The sequence below is a fragment of the Microcaecilia unicolor genome, chromosome 12 (genome assembly GCF_901765095.1).
Source record: "Microcaecilia unicolor chromosome 12, aMicUni1.1, whole genome shotgun sequence".
NCBI classification, from domain to species: Eukaryota; Metazoa; Chordata; class Amphibia; order Gymnophiona; family Siphonopidae; genus Microcaecilia; species Microcaecilia unicolor.
This window is the reverse complement of record NC_044042.1, coordinates 85,549,209-85,565,755: the sequence shown is the minus strand read 5'-3', so window position 1 is coordinate 85,565,755 and position 16,547 is coordinate 85,549,209. Positions and strand designations below refer to the sequence as shown.

Below are 16,547 nucleotides of genomic sequence, written 5' to 3'. Positions count from 1 at the left end.
CTGAAGAAAGTATGGAAACAGCAATGCTTGAGGAACCTGGGGATCAGCCGTTGTTTGATTCTGAATATATGGACAGCACTGATGCCGGCCCTCTAGTGGATCCACAAGATATGGAAATTTGAAGGGACCAGACTGAATCCCAGCTGTAGATATGGACTTACTTGCTACTTTGTTTGTGACAGCTAAGTGGGTGAGGGATAGTGCCTAGTGGGTGAGGAAAACTATCCTAAGGAGAGATGCTGTCAGGGGTCTCAGGACTTCTCAAAGCGAGAAAGACCCCAAACCATGATAAGGACTGAGAAGAGTATAATGTGCCCCACCAGAGTGAATCAACAGTAAGCTCTTTATTTCTTTATGTTTAGATGAGAATGGCAGAGTTCTGGGAAGCCCAGGAATGAGATTGATTGCATTTGCCCTACTGCCTCATTTGCATATACTGTGTGTGTTACTCAAACCCTTAGATTATATGTATTTGTGAGAGTAATCCAGCCCAGAGTGGACATTATAGACTAATGCAAACTTCCCCCACAAATCCATAATGTGTCTGGTGCTCCAATTTATGTGCCTGATTGTACAGCCTGAGTTGGAAGGATACCAAGAATCAGGACCTTGCAGGGAAGAAAGTAGGTTTTCATCATAGGTCTAATAGGGCCACCTCTGGTTGAGGACTTTTTAGTTGTTCTAGAGAGCTGAAGCAACCCTGGGGACTACTGTATGGTAGTGATTCCTTCCTGTTGGTAAATGATTCCCAACCTGCTACAATAAACATACTGCATGATTAATAAAAATTAGTAAATAGCACATACTAAATAATGAAAACTAAACTAATACATTAGGATGGTCAGCAATATATATTTTACTGTTTTTCTGTTAAAAATGGTTGCAAAACACTAATATATATATAAGTATTTTTGCTTTATTAGTGTTTTGCAACCATATGTGTCATTATGCTACACTGTTATCCTCTTTAAAAATTTTCCTACATATATAATATAAATATATAGATAGATAGATATATATATATAGAGAGAGAGATATAGTATAAAACCTTCTTAACAGCATATGAAACATACTTTTCTTAAAACCATAAAAGGGAATTATAGTTACCCATAATATATTCTCATTACCAACTTAAATCCCCCAAAGTAAAAATTATCACATATGCCATGCATGAAAATTCAGTGATTCAATAGGAATTTGATTATGTTCTCAAAATCTATAAGACGGGGTGCCATCAGCCTTGCCGGAATTAGGTCAAACACAACTTCTATTGCCAATCCACTACTGCAACATAAATTTCAAGATGGCTATCAAGCTTCCAGAACTTTCCTCTCACATTTTCCTATGCCAATGGTACCCATATGTACCAAGATAGCTGGCTCTTCCCCAGGACTATCTAAAATCCTATCTAGATTATTCTTGAGGTCTGCCACCTTTGCTCCAGGCAGGCAAGTGGCCAGGCAATCCTCACGTCCACCAGCCACACAGTTATCTACATGCCTAATAATCAAATCACCAACTGCAATGGCTGTCCTAACCCTACCCTTCTGGGCAGAAGGTCCTGGAGACATATCCTTGATGTGAGAGAATATTGCATCCCCTGGTTCTGGCTACAGGACTACCATAGGCGGTCGGTGGCCCAACTGTTTGGGGAGGCTAAAGGGGGCGGGGTGGGGGTGGGGTGGAGCTTAACCCATAATTGTCTGATAACACCCAGCATCAAGCACCCCTCCCACCCACCCAGCCACCCAGCACCAGGCATCCCACCTAGCACCAGGCACCCCTCCCACCCAGGATCAGGCAGGCAAGCACCCCTCCCTCCCTCCCACCCAGCATCAAGCGCCAGGCACCCCACCCAGCATCAGGCCTTCCTTCCTTCCTTCCTCCCTTCCTTCCACCCAGCAGCATCAGGCCTTCCTCCTTCCCTCCCTCCCACTGAGCACCAGGTCGCACGTGCAAGTTCCCGCTCCCCCTCTGAAATTTAAAACTTCATACCTGCTCGGGGTTAAGGGAAGGCAGCGTTGGCAGTGACACAGCACGTAAGCACCAGTGAAAAGCGTGCTGGCTTGGTGCGCATTAGCTTCCTGGGCGGGACCAGCGCTTGAGAGACAGAACGAAGGGAAGATAATGCGCACCAAGCCAGCACGCTTTTCACTGGTGCTGACGTGCTGTGTCGCTGCCAACGCTGCCTTCCCTTAATCCCGAGCAGGTATGAAGTTTTAAATTTCGGAGGAGGGGCGAGAGGCAGGCGGGGAAGGTCACAACAAGCCTCTTATACGGGGCGCCTATGAGGACTACTTCCTATGATGATGCTTTCCTTTTTGGAGACCTCCCTCCTCCAAGGCAGCACAGGGGCTGCCAGATTGGAGGTGAGACTTCTCTACAATGTCCCTGTCCCCCTCAGATCCTCCAAGTCCGATACTCCAGCCTCAACAGAACAGACTGCATCTTAGTATTATTGAGTTCATCCCACACCCTTTTGAATTCCATCACTTTTTTGTCTCTACCACCTCCCTAGGGAGGGCATTCCAGGCATTGACCACCCTCTCTGTGAAAAAGAATTTCCTGGGTACACAACAGCGAAGGTGACGCAAGAATCAGCAGACAATGCTACAGATGGTTAAAATATTTATTGTGAAGCAAACAAGAACCAACACAGCTGTGTTTCGGCCAACAAGGCCTGCATTAGGGGTCTCTTCAATTGCAGTAAAATGTTCACTTTTTCAAACGAGCTTTTGCCTACAGACCAGTAATTTGAGAAAGAATTCCAGTTATTTTGGTGCACGGAACACCCAGTTCATTCCTTATTTTTCTCATTTTTAACCACAAATATTGCTGTAAGTGAACATTTTACTGCAATTGAAGAGACCCGATGCAGGCCTTGTTGGACGAAACACAGCTGTGTCGGGTCTTGTTTGCTTCACAATAAATATCTTAACCATCTGCAGCATCGTCAGCTGATTTTTGAGTCACCTTCGCTGTTGTGTCACCCAAAAAGAATTTCCTGACATTATTCCTAAATCTATCACCCCACAACCTCAATTCATGTCCTCTAGTTTTATTGTTTCCCCTTCTCTGGAAAAGATTTGCTTCTATATTAATACCTTTCAATGATTTAAAAATCTGTTTGTCTGTCTTGGATAGACTGTGAGCTCCAATGAGCAGGAAGGTAAAATTATGTATAATCATACCTGATAATTTTCTTTCCATTAATCATAGCTGATCAATCCATAGACTGGTGGGTTGTGTCCATCTACCAGCAGGTGGAGATAGAGAGCAAACTTTTGCCTCCCTATATGTGGTCATGTGCTGCCGGAAACTCCTCAGTATGTCGATATCAAAGCTCCATCCGCAGGACTCAGCACTTAGAGAATTACACCCACGAAGGGACACTCTGCCCAGCTCACCACCGCCGAAACGGGGGAGGGGAATTAACCCAGCTCATCCCCACACAAGTGGGGGAGGGGAATCCGTCCAGCTCATCCCCGCGGAGCGGGGGAGGGACACCACACCCGCCGATGCGGGGGGATCTGGCTTATCCTGCAACCGCAACCGCGGGAGGAGCTGACTGACCCTAACACCGCCGAAGCGGGAAGGGTACAAAACTGCCCTACAGCCGCACGAAGCGGGAGGGAGTGCCGGCAGAATTTATGTCTCAATCCAGCCCCGTAAAACGGGGGGAAGAGGAATGCAGCAGCTCACTGTAACACAAACTCGTCTCAACTCTTGAAGAATCCAAGTGAAAAAACTTGAACACGAAGTCTTTCTGAAGTAACTGAAGACTAAACTTGAACCTGAAATGCAACCAGAATAAAAACAGTACAGATATCTGGGAGGGGCTATGGATTGATCAGCTATGATTAATGGAAAGAAAATTATCAGGTATGATTATACATAATTTTACCTTCCATATCATCAAGCTGATCAATCCATAGACTGGTGGGATGTACCGAAGCAGTACTCACCCAGGGCGGGACATTGAAATCCCTGACCGCAACACTGAAGCTCCAAACCGGGCCTCCGCCCGTGCAGCCACAGTCAAACGGTAATGCTTGGAGAATGTATGAGCCGAAGCCCAAGTTGCCGCCTTGCATATCTCTTCCAAGGAGACGGATCCGGCCTCTGCCATCGAGGCCGCCTGAGCTCTAGTGGAGTGAGCCCTCAGCTGGATAGGCGGCACCTTCCCCGCGGCCACATAAGCCGCTGCAATGGCTTCCTTGACCCATCTTGCCACTGTAGGCTTAGCAGCCTGCAGACCCTTACGAGGACCTGCAAACAGGACAAACAGATGATCCGATTTCCGGAAATCATTGGTCACTTCCAAGTATCTGATGATGACTCGTCTCACATCCAGATATTCAAGAGCGGAGTACTCCTCTGGGTAGTCCTCCCTACGAAAGGAAGGGAGACAGAGCTGCTGATTCACATGGAAGCGAGAACCAATCTTGGGCAGGAAGGAAGGCACTGTGCGAATAGTCACTCCTGCCTCAGTGAACTGCAGAAAAGGCTCTCGACATGAGAGCGCCTGGAGCTCGGAAACTCTTCTGGCTGAAGTGATAGCCACCAAAAAGACTGCTTTCAACGTCAGGTCTTTCAGAGATGCCCTCGACAAGGGTTCCAAAGGCGGCTTCTGCAATGCTCTTAGCACCAGGTTGATATTCCACGCAGGCACCACTGAGTGCAGAGGAGGGCGCAGGTGATTAACTCCCTTGAGAAAGCGCACCACATCTGGCTGCGAAGCCAGGGAAACACCCTTCAGGCGGCCCCTGAAGCAAGCCAGAGCCGCTACCTGGACTTTAAGGGAACTGAGCGACAGGCCTTTCTCCAGACCTTCTTGCAGGAACGCCAACACTGAAGAAATTGGAGCAGTGAAGGGAGAAAGTGAGCCTGCTTCACACCACGCTGCAAACATACGCCAAACCCTGGCGTAAGCAGTAGAAGTAGAGCGCTTCCTCGCTCTTAGCATAGTGGCGATGACCTTGTCTGAGAAGCCCTTCTTCCTCAGACGCTGCCGCTCAATGGCCAGGCCGTAAGACCAAAGGGGGAGGGATCCTCCATCACCACGGGACCCTGATGCAACAGGCCCTGCTCCACTGACAGCCGCAGAGGATCGTCGACTGAGAGCCTGATCAAGTCCGCATACCAGGGACGTCTGGGCCAATCCGGACCCACCCGGATTACCCTGCCGGGATGCTTTGCCACCCGGTCTAGCACCCTGCCCAACATGGGCCAGGGCGGGAACACATAGAGGAACTCTTGTGTCGGCCACTGTTGGAGAAGAGCATCTACTCCCAGGGATCGAGGGTCCCGTCCTCTGCTGAAAAAGCGCGGCACTTGGCAATTGGCCGATGACGCCATCAGAACTAGGCTCGGCTGGCCCCAGCGCTTCGTGATGTCCAAGAACGCCTGAGCAGATAGTTGCCAGTCTCCGGGCTCCAAGGGATGGCGACTGAGAAAGACCGCCTTGACATTCATGACTCCGGCAATGTGGGCCGCTGAAAGCTGCTCCAGGTTCGCTTCCGCCCACTGGCAAAGACTCATAGCCTCCTTGGCTAGAGGGGCGCTCTTGGTACCTCCCTGGCGGTTGATATAGGCCACAGCCGTGGCATTGTCCGACCGGACCCGTACAGGCTTCAACACCAGTACCGGGATGAACTCCAATAACACCAACCGAATGGCTCTGAGTTCCAGGAGGTTGATAGACCACTTGCCTCTGCAGGAGACTAGAGCCCCTGCGCTGTCCTTCCCAAGCAGTGGGCTCCCCAGCCCATCAAAGAGGCGTCTGTCGTGACGACAATCCACTCCGGGGTCACCAGAGGCAATCCAGCAGACAATTTGTCTGTCTGCGTCCACCAGCTCAGCGCCTTGCGCACTGCTGGGTCCACGGGAAGGCGCACAGCATAATCCTCCGACATCGGAGTCCAACGCAGCAGCAGAGATAGCTGTAGTGGTCTCATATGAGCCCTGGCCCAGGGCACTACTTCCATCGTGGCCGGCATAGAGCCCAACAGCTGCACGTAGTCCCAAGCCCGAATAGGAGAGGCTACTAGAAACTAGTCCACCTGAGCCTGAAGCTTGACAATCCGATTGTCTGGCAGGAACACTCTGCCCACTTGGGTGTCGAATCGAACTCCCAGATACTCCAGGGACTGAGTCGGGCGCAGCTGGCTCTTCTTCCAGTTGATGATCCATCCCCGGTAGCTCAAAAGAGCAACTACCCGGTCCATAGCTTTGCCGCACTCTGCATAAGAGGGGGCTCGGATCAACCAGTCGTCCAGATAAGGATGGACTTGTACTCCTTCCTTCAGCAGGAAGGCCGCTATGACCCCCATTACTTTGGAAAAGGTCCGCGGAGCAGTAGCCAACCCGAAAGGGAGGGCTCTGAACTGGAAGTGTCGTCTCAGGACTGTAAAACGCAGAAAGCGTTGGAGAGGAGGCCAGATGGGAATATGCAGGTACGCTTCCTTGATGTCCAAGGAAGCCAAGAACTCTCCTGCCTTCCCTGCCGCTATAACAGAGCGGAGAGTCTCCATGCGAAAGTGCCTCACTTTCCAGGCCCGAATGACCCCTTTGAGGTCGAGGATAGGCCGGACAGAACCTCCTTTCTTTGGAACCACAAAGTAAATGGAGTAACGTCCCTTGCCAATCTGATTTTTTGGCACCGGAACGACCGCACCCAGGCAGATCAGGTTGTCCAAGGTCTGCTGCACTACCACAGCTTGACCGGAGACTTGCAGGGAGAGAGTACAAACCCGTCTCTTAAGGGTTGGCAGAACTCTAGCTTGTAGCCGTCTCTGATGACTTCCAGCACCCACGCATCTGAAGTTATAGTGGTCCACTCGCCCAGAAACGAGGACAGCCGTCCTCCAATCTGCACTGGGGCGTGGACCAAGGCCCCGTCATTGGGTACGAGACCCTGGGGGAGGACCGGAGGGAGCACCTCCGGGACGGCCGTCTCTGCGAAAGGAATGCTGCTTGGGGGAGAAATTCCTCTTGAAGGAAGAGGGGGCAGAGGAACCCGACTTGCCCGGGCGGTACCGATGGGCTTCCTGCAACCGTCCTCTGGAGGTACCGGGACGAGTACTAACCCGAGCCCTGACCTCTGGTAATTTCTTGCCCCTAGACGTGCCGAGATCGGTCACGATTTTGTCCAGCTCGACCCCAAAGAGCAGCTTGCCTTTAAAAGGCAATCTAGCCAGGCGGGATTTAGAGGCGTGGTCAGCAGACCAATGTTTCCGCCAAAGCCACCGCCGCGCAGAGACTGTCTGAGCCATGCCTTTAGCTGAGGCTCTCCAGACATCATACAGCAAGTCTGCCAAATAGGCTAAGCCCGATTCCAGGGCCGGCCAATCAGCCCTCAAGGAATGATCCGAGGGGGAAGCCCGCTGCACCATAGTCCGGCACGCCCTGGCCACATAGGAGCCGCAAACTGAGGCCTGCAAACTTAAAGCAGCTGCCTCAAAGGACGACCTTAAGGCCGCCTCCAATCTTCTGTCTTGGGCGTCCTTTAGGGCCGTGCCACCTTCCACCGGCAACGCCGCTTTCTTAGTCACCGCAGTGATTAAAGAATCCACGGTAGGCCACAGATAGGCCTCACGTTCACTCACAGGCAAAGGATAGAGGCGGGACATAGCCCTAGCCACTTTAAGGCTCGTTTCCGGGACATCCCATTGAGCCGCAATTAAGGTGTGCATGGCATCATGCACGTGGAAGGTTCTAGGCGGGCGCTTCGTCCCCAGCATAATGGCAGAGCCAACAGGGGCTGAGGGAGAGACGTCCTCCGGCGAGGAAATCTTCAAAGTGTCCATGGCCTGTAACAACAGGTTGGACAAATCCTCTGGGCTAAAAAGCCGCGCTGCAGAGGGGTCATCCGCTCCATCCGAGCGGGGATCTATCTCCTCCAAGGAATCCGCAAAGGATCGTTGGGAGACCTCAGACACGCTGCCCTCATCTACATCGGAGGAGACAAAAGTCCTCCAAGGCCTGGAAATCAACCCGAGGGCGTTTACCTCTGGGAACCTCAACCTCTTTATCAGAAGAGGGAGCAGGGGCAGCGTTTGCATGAGGAAAGCCTGATGCAGCAGCCAAACAAACTCGGGGGAAAAACCCCCCAGACTGTGCACTTCCGCAGCCTGGGCAACAGCCCTAGATGCACTCTCAACCGGCGCTCGCACTAGCGGGGGAGAGACATGCTGCGCATCCAAAATGGCGTCCGGCGCGAAACTCCGTGAAGGAGCCGCGCGGGAAGAACGGCGCTTAACTTTAGCCGCTTTGTGCCGTCGCCCAAATTAAGGGCGTTCATGGCATTAATGTCTCCAACCTCAAGGGCGGCCCACGAAGAAGCCGTCCGAGCGCGTGGCCGGCCAAGATGGCGGAGGCGAGGAGCGGGGGATGGGCGGTTATGGCGGGAAAAAACCGCCACGCCGGAGGAACGACCGGGACATTCATCGGTCACTAAACTATCACCCATCAAGGGCGAATCAGGTTGTAAAACCCCCGCATCCCCTCTAGAAGCGCTCCAGCGATCCGGGGAGCGACCCTTTGCGCCCTCGCCCTCCGACGCCATTGCCACGAGGAGAAGAATCGGGGAACCCCCTGCCCGCTATAAAAAGGTAAAATTACCTGCTTGCCGCTCCGAGCTGTAACGAACTGGTGTCCCAGTGAGTAGCTGCAATGAACGTTTAAAGAAACGTCGAATTAAACGCCTTTAAAGACGTTTAAAATTTTTTTTTTTTTAAACGGAGCCAGCGGGAGGGGGGAGAAAAGGAGGGACCTGGCACCACCAGGTTTGCACTTGCTCAAAAGAGCCCTCAACCCCAGGCCTCAACAAAACCTAAGGATTAGGCTTGGAGGCCTAGCCAGAGCTGCTGCTGTGTGTGACCACCACCTGCTGCGATAGAGAACATACTGAGGAGTTTCCGGCAGCACATGACCACATATAGGGAGGCAAAAGTTTGCTCTCTATCTCCACCTGCTGGTAGATGGACACAACCCACCAGTCTATGGATTGATCAGCTTGATGATATGGAACTGTCTCTTATGTGTTTGTATATAGTGCTGTGTACATCTAGCAACACTACAGAAATAGTAGTTGCAGTAGTCTTTATCCACCATCATTTACTATGTCACTATAAGGACTATAATGCTGACCTCAGCTGTCCAATTTACCACAGGATTGAGGCATATGACAAACCAAGAATGGTGTGGTGCTACAACATTTCTGTTGTTCTACTAAATAGACATGGTACTGTAGTCCCTGTTGTTTAGAGTTTAAAATCTAGGCATGACAAAGAAAACTGAAGACAAAGTTAGAAACAAATTATATTTTGCATTTAGCTTTTGAAATTTGCTATGTTGAAAATTATTCTGTATTACATGTACAATTTATTTGTGCTTTGATTATAGTTGTGGTTTAATAGTTATGTGCTATTTTATTCTTCACCCCACTTGCAAGCTGAGCAATGCAAATTTGAACTGTCTATGAAGAGGAGATGGAGGTGCACAAGATGGGAAGGACAGGTAGAAATGAAATGAGAAAAGAAAGTGCAGGAAGTAGACAGAGAAGCGGCAAGGGAGAAAAGGAAGTGGGGAGAAACATGAAATGCCTGAAAGAGGGAAGACAGCAGAAAAAGTGAGCTGAAAAGCTGAAAAGAGGCAAAAAGATTTAAAGACTCTATTAATTAATGGGTAACAGAGAAGGAGGGGATGAGAAACTGTAAAGCTTAGAGGACTGGAGGGAAGTGACATTCTGAACTTACTTGTTTTTCATCTCCTCCACTCCCTGCTTGAACTGCCTTAACCCTCTGGTAGAGGATGGGGGAAGGTGCAGCTCTGTCTTGTTCAGAGACGTGTCTTTCACTGTTTTCTCCATTGACTTCTGCTTACCAGTATTAGCAACTGTAAGAAAGGTGAATCAAAGAGCATTTCTAGGCAACCTATAAACCACTGTGCTTATCAAACTTTTTGTGGCCATTCCCCCATTTTAGCACCCACAAAGAGCAAGCAATTTTTGGGCCTACCTTTCAATTTGTGTCACTGCTCCCAGACCCCCTAAGGAACTGCTGTGACCCTGCCACCATCCGCTACCTCCTATGGAGCCCACGCAGGCATAGTTATAATGTAGGCTGAATAGGAGATGGGGGCCAATGACTTTCTTTTTTTGCCTGATTTCAGACTCAGATTGCACAATCCCATTTGGGGTGGCGATTCACAGTTTGAGAGGTGATAGTTGAATAAAAGAGAGCTAAGACAGGCAGGTGTTTTTTTTCTTCCTTAGTTTGCTTCAGGGCGGACCTTTAGTACTGTTATAATACTAATATGCGTCTGTTCATGCTTTCCAAAAATACTAGGACTAAGGGGCATGCGATGAAGCTACAAAATAGTAAATTTAAAATTAATCAGAGAAAATTTTTTTTTACTCAACGTGTAATTCAACTCTGGAATTTGTTGCCAGAGAATGTGCTAAAGGTGGTTAGCTTAGCAAAGTTTAAAAAAAAGGTTTGGACTGCTTCCTAAGGGAAAAGTCCATAGACCATTATTAAATTGGACTTGGGGAAAATCCACTATTTCTGGGATAAGCAGCATAAAATGTTTTGTACTTCTTTGGGATCTTGCCAGGTATTTGTGACCTGGATTGGCCACTGTTGGAAACAGGATACTGCGCTTGATGGACCTTTGGTCTATCCCAGTGTGCCAATTCTTATGTACTTATGACTATTATTATAATATACTCTTTAGACCCGCAGCCCCCGTCCAGTGTGAGAACACTCTTCAAAGACATTTATCAAGGTAAAAACCAGTTTACCTAGGCCATCGGCTTGTCTAAAAATGGTACTGAACATGACTAAAAAGAAAGCATCGCTGATGGGTTCTGCCACTATTTGTCTGAGCAACGCCCCTTATAAAGCAATTACAGTCCTTATACCTCTCTCCAGATTTGCAGATGGGATACTTCAATGCACATGTGCCAGATTATCACCTCTCCCTCCATTTTTTTGTGCCTACATAGTTTCTGTTTGAAAATGCGCTACAAGCTACACAAGTAAAAAGTACCTCCATATCTTGCCCTTGCTCCAACCATGGATTTATGTTTTTGTATTTAGCTGTCACCTAATACTACAGCAGATAACACACATAAAAACACATAAAAATGATTTAATCTCACCTCAACCCAATTTTAAAAACTAAAATCCTGAAAATCTGGTTATACTACTCATTGGGGACCCAATTAAAAAAAACCCAGTTCTTCCTATAAAAGAAGACAGTTATTGGCTTAAGCCTCCAATATAATTTATTTATTACATTTGTATCCCACATTTTCCCGCATAGCAGTAGGCTCAATGTGGTTTACAGGTTCTGGAGAGGACAGTACCAACTCCGGGAATATATACAGACTAGAAAATAGAGTAACAGTAGGTGCAAGGAAGCTGATAAGGTTCCAGAAAAGAGAATACGACTCTGGGACGAATATATAGTAGCATAAAGAGAAAAGTAATCCCAATGAGGCTGATAAGTCTCTGGGGATGGGACTACAGCTTCTAGTGAGCAATACAGAGTAGGATAAGGGTAGAAGTACACTTAATTATAACCGGAGTGGTAAAATTCGTACAGTTTGAAGTAATAGGATTATGTGGCAGGGGTATTGTTCATTTCTTAGATCGAAAGATGTGATGCATTGTTCATGAATTAGTTCGGGTCTGCTGGGTAGGCTTTCCGGAAGAGGTGAGTCTTGGTCTTTTCAAAATTTTAGATGGGTGTTCGCAGTTCTAATGTTTCTAGATAAAGCATTCCAGAGCTGGGTGCAAATGTAGGAAAAGCTGGATGCATTCGTTGATTTATATTTTAGTCCTTTACAGTTTGGGTAATGCAGGTTTTGAAACATTCTTGATGATTCAATGATGCTTCTAGTTGGTAAGTCGATAAGTTTGGTCATGTAGGTTGGGGCCAGACCATGGATTATTTTGCAGACCAGGGTGCAAATTTTAAAGGCTATTCATTCCTTGATTGGTAGTCAGTGCAGTATTTCGCGTAGGGGTTTAGCACTTTCAAATCTTATCTTTCCGAAAATGAGTCTAGCTGCCGTGTTCTGCGCAGTCTGGAATTTCCTTAAGATCTGTTCTTTGCATCCCGCATATATGGCGTTACAGTAGTCAACATGTGATAGTACCATTGTTTGAATTATGTTATGGAAAGTTTCCCTTGGGAAGAATTGTTTGATCCGTTTGAGTTTCCACATTGCATGGAACATTTTCTTCGTGGTGGCAGAGGCTTGGCTCTCCAGGGTTAGGTTGGTGTCAATAGTAATTCCAAGGATCTTCAGTTTGTCCGATACTGGGAGAGTATGTTCCGGGGTTTTTATGGATGAAGGGAGGTTTGTTTTGTGGTGAGAAGAGAGAATAAGACAGTGAGTTTTTTCCTTGTTGAGTTTGAGTGCCGATGCCCAGGCATCCATTAAGCTTAAACTAGTCTTTATTGCAACAGTGATTTCTGTTGGATTACAGTTGAATGGTATGTCAATGGTGACATTATCTGCATACAGAAAAGTATTAAGATTATGCTTATATAGGGCATGAGCAAGGGGGATCATCATCAGATTAAATAATACGGGTGAGAGAGGTAAACCCTGGGGTACTCCGCAATCAGTTCTCCATGTTGGTGATATGTTTGAGTTTGCTTTTACTTGATAAGATCTCGTGGTTAGGAAACCCTTGATCCATTTGAGTATTTTCCCTCCTATGCCTATTTTGTCGAGTATTCTTAATAGTATATAGTGGTCAACCATATCGAATGCGCTTGACAAGTCGAATTGCAAGAGGAGTATGTTTTTACCTAATGGAATTTCCTTTTTGAACTTGGCTAGGAGAGTTACCAGGACGGTTTCCGTACTGTGGAGAGATCTGAAGCCCAACTGTGATTCATGAAGGATTGAGAAATTGTCGATGTATTCAGTAAGTTGTTTAGCTACAATGTTTTCCATCAGTTTGGTTGTAAGTGGGATGGATGCCACAGGTCGGTAGTTGGTGATATCGTTAGTTTTCTTTTTGGTGTCTTTTGGTAATGGTGTGAGTAGTATATTACCTTTGTCTTTGGGGAATATGCCATGCGGGAACAAGAAGTTGAGGTGGGAGGTAAGTTCAGTGATGAATCGAGGGGGGGTCATTAGATAATTGGGGCAGGTGTCCAATTGACAGTAGGCTGTAGAGATCTTATTGGTTGCTAGTGCTATTGTTTCTTGTGTGATCTGGGCGAAATTTGTCCAAGTTCGGTCGGCTGGGTATTCTTCTGAGCGTGGGTCTAGCTCATTAAGGAAGGTATCAAGGTTGGTGTAGTCCTGTGACATATTTTTGCGTAGATTAATAATTTTGCCTTTGAAGTAGTTAGCAAGATCGTCTGCTGTTGGGATTCCTGATTTTGTGTCTAGTAATTTATCCAGTAGCTTGTATAACTTTTTCATGTCTTTGTAGTCAGAACATAGTTGTTCATTATAGTAGTTCCGTTTGGATTTTTTTAATTTCATATTTGTATTTTCTATGTGATTCTTTCCAAGTGTTTAGATTTTGATCGCTTTTGTTTTTTCTCCAGGCTCATTCGAGTTGTCTGATTCTAGATTTTAATTGTTTCACATTTTCATTGAACCATGGGGTCCTGTTTGGTTTGTGAATGGTTTTTGTTCGTAAAGGAGCTAATTGATTTAGAACGGTGATACATCTCGATTCCCAATCTGCAAGATAGTTGATAGAATCAGATGGAATAGACCAATTGTTGTTGTAAATTAATTGCCAGAATGCAGTTGTGTCCACTTTACCTCTGGTTTGGCAAGATTTTTTTTCATCAGCTTTGAGATGCCCATTCTTCAACCAATGTAGGGTCAGATTTAATTTGATCTGACCATGGAATTTCCGTCCATTTGTGGTCGATGACTTTAATGATTTGGTCTGATGCAAATTTTGGGGTTAGCAGGTCACGTGTGTGGCCTTTTCTGTGGGTGGCATTCAGAGGTGGCCATTCGAAATCCCATAGTTGGAAGAATTCCTTACAATCTTGGACACCAGTTGAGTTCGGGTCTTCTAAATGAAGGTTTATGTCCCCAATGACTAGTATGTTTGAGTTAGATGTACAAGTGGCCAATATGAAATCCATTAGGGTTATATATGCTTCGTTCCAAGTGCCTGGCGGTCTGTAGAATAGGATGCAATTTAGATTGCCGGCTACACTTTTATGTTGCAATCTGATTGAGGCAATTTCTAGTTGAGGTGTGATTGATTCAGCAGTGGTTTCTAAAGTGAGATGGGATCTGTAGATTATGGCAATACCTCCGCCTCTTTTACATATTCTGGTCCAGTGTGTAATGTTGTATCCCAGAGGGCAAAGGTCCAGTATTATGGAATCTTTTTGGTCATGGATCCAGGTTTCACACAAGAGCTCATTAATGTGAGTTTGACTCCACTCTTTCAAGCAAGAATCAGACCGTTCTCAGCTTTTATACTCTAATTTTGGCAGCAATGTGAACCTGGTAGTCTAGAGTATCAGGTATCTGTGACCTGTAATGCAGGCAAATGTGCTGAAACATGGCCATGTTGGATATATTTTAAAACTGCTTTATGGTGGGTTTTTTTTTTGTTTTTTTGTTACATTTGTACCCTGCGCTTTCCCACTCATGACAGGCTCAATGCGGCTTACATATTATATACAGGTACTTATTTGTACCTGGGGCAATGGAGGGTTAAGTGACTTAACATTCATTCATTCATTATTTATTTATTCAGATTTATTTACTGCCTTTTTGAAGGAATTCACTCAAGACGGTGTACAGTAAGAATAGATCAAACATGAGCAATAGGCAATTACAGCAGTGAAAATATTCAAACAACAATACAACGTATGGCATGGTATACTACTTGCAATGACAATACAATATGTACTAGAACATTATAATTGGTAGTGAAGGGTACGGCAAAGTTGTAATATGTAGATGAGTAAGAAAGTAGGAAGAATTAGAAAGTAAGGTGATTGATTTGAAGAAAGTTGCACGTGAGGTCAGAGAGATGGTTAAATATTATCTCAGCTAGGGTAGGAGTGGATAAACATGTCCCGCTGCAGTATGTGCAGCCCGAGTCAATCCTTGTGCTTGTGAGTGAGACTAACAAGTTAGTTACTTCTTCCATTAAAGGCTTGGTTGAAGAGCCAAGCCTTCACCTGCTTCCTGAAGCAGAGGTAGTCTTGTGTTAAGCGGAGCCTTTCAGGCAATGCATTGTTAATAGTCACTATTTTTCACTAGATTTCCTATAGTGTAAATATACTTCAAGTGTTTATGTTCTAAAACTTTACAAATAAGATAATAATTGAAAATCGTATTTGTATTAGCCCTCCTCTGATTTTATGAAGGTTGGGCTATTTTGGGGTTTGGGATCCCCATTCTCTAAATTCCTTGGGCTACTTTTGGGCAGCAAACCTCATTTAAAATCTGACAACACTGAGTGTACAAATATCTCCCAGAACTGGGACTGAGAAGGAAGTACATTCAGATATTTGGCATATACAGTAAATACTATGGGGGAAATTCTATAAAGTGAGGCTTAGAGGTAGGCACCATATAGATGCATCAAAGGCGCCATGAAAGTGACAGTTAGGCGTCTTTGTGCTCTAGGTGCTATTCTATAAGGTAGCACTTTTACGTGTCATAGTACCTAACTGCAAAGGGGCGTATACAGGGTGGAACATGATGGGTCATGGGTGTGTCTCCCAGTTACACAGATACCCCCGATATTTAAAAGCATTTAACTGTCCAGGAACAGCTCCTGGCTGGTTAAATGGCACTTGACAGGCTATGTGACAATATAGCTGGTTACCTCCCGCTGAATATTGCTGGTTAGTGCTTAGCGGACAACCGGTTTTATTGTGTGATATAACTGGCTATCCACCGATATTCAGCGCATTGCTGGCTACACTTAGAGGCCAAATTAGACTGCAGAAATACCAGGCCTAACTTTGGCTGGTTTCAACTTAACTGGCCAGCGCTGAATATTGACTTGGTTGGTTAAGTTGAAACCAGCCGAAAATAACCCGGATATTCAATACCGGTCACTGGAAATGGCCCAGCATTGAATATCCAGGTTCAACGCCGACCATGAGAGTTAGCCAGGCTAACTCCTGTAGTGTGAATATCAGGCCCATTCAATTCAATTCTGGAACTTGTTGCCAGAAAATGTGGTAAAGGCGGTTAGCTTAGCAGAGTTTAAAAAAGGTTTGGCCGGCTTCCTAAAGGAAAAGGCCATAGACCATTATTAAATTGGACTTAGGGAAAATATTTCTGAGATAAGAAACATAAAATGTTTTGTACTTTTTGGGGGTTCTTGCCAGGTATTTGTGACCTGGATTGGCCACTGTTTGAAACAGGATTCTGTGCTTGATGGACCTTTGGTCTGTCCCAATATGGCAATACTTATGTACTTATATATAGAATATTATAAATTATGGATGTCACATGGTACATTCTGACACAGCAGCTTATACTTGCCATTGATATGTCATAAGAAGGCCACTGCCAA

General features: G+C 46.3%; 1 protein-coding gene across 1 annotated transcript in view; it reads right to left on the bottom strand.

Annotated features, from left to right (window-relative positions):
* LOC115481707 (roundabout homolog 3-like) overlaps window positions 1–16,547 on the bottom strand; it is a 163,295-nt gene that overhangs the window by 36,655 nt on the left and 110,093 nt on the right. The window contains exon 12 of the mRNA XM_030221044.1: window positions 9,759–9,897. Coding sequence (XP_030076904.1) covers window positions 9,759–9,897 — 139 coding nt within the window. The remainder of the gene's footprint in view (window positions 1–9,758; window positions 9,898–16,547) is intronic.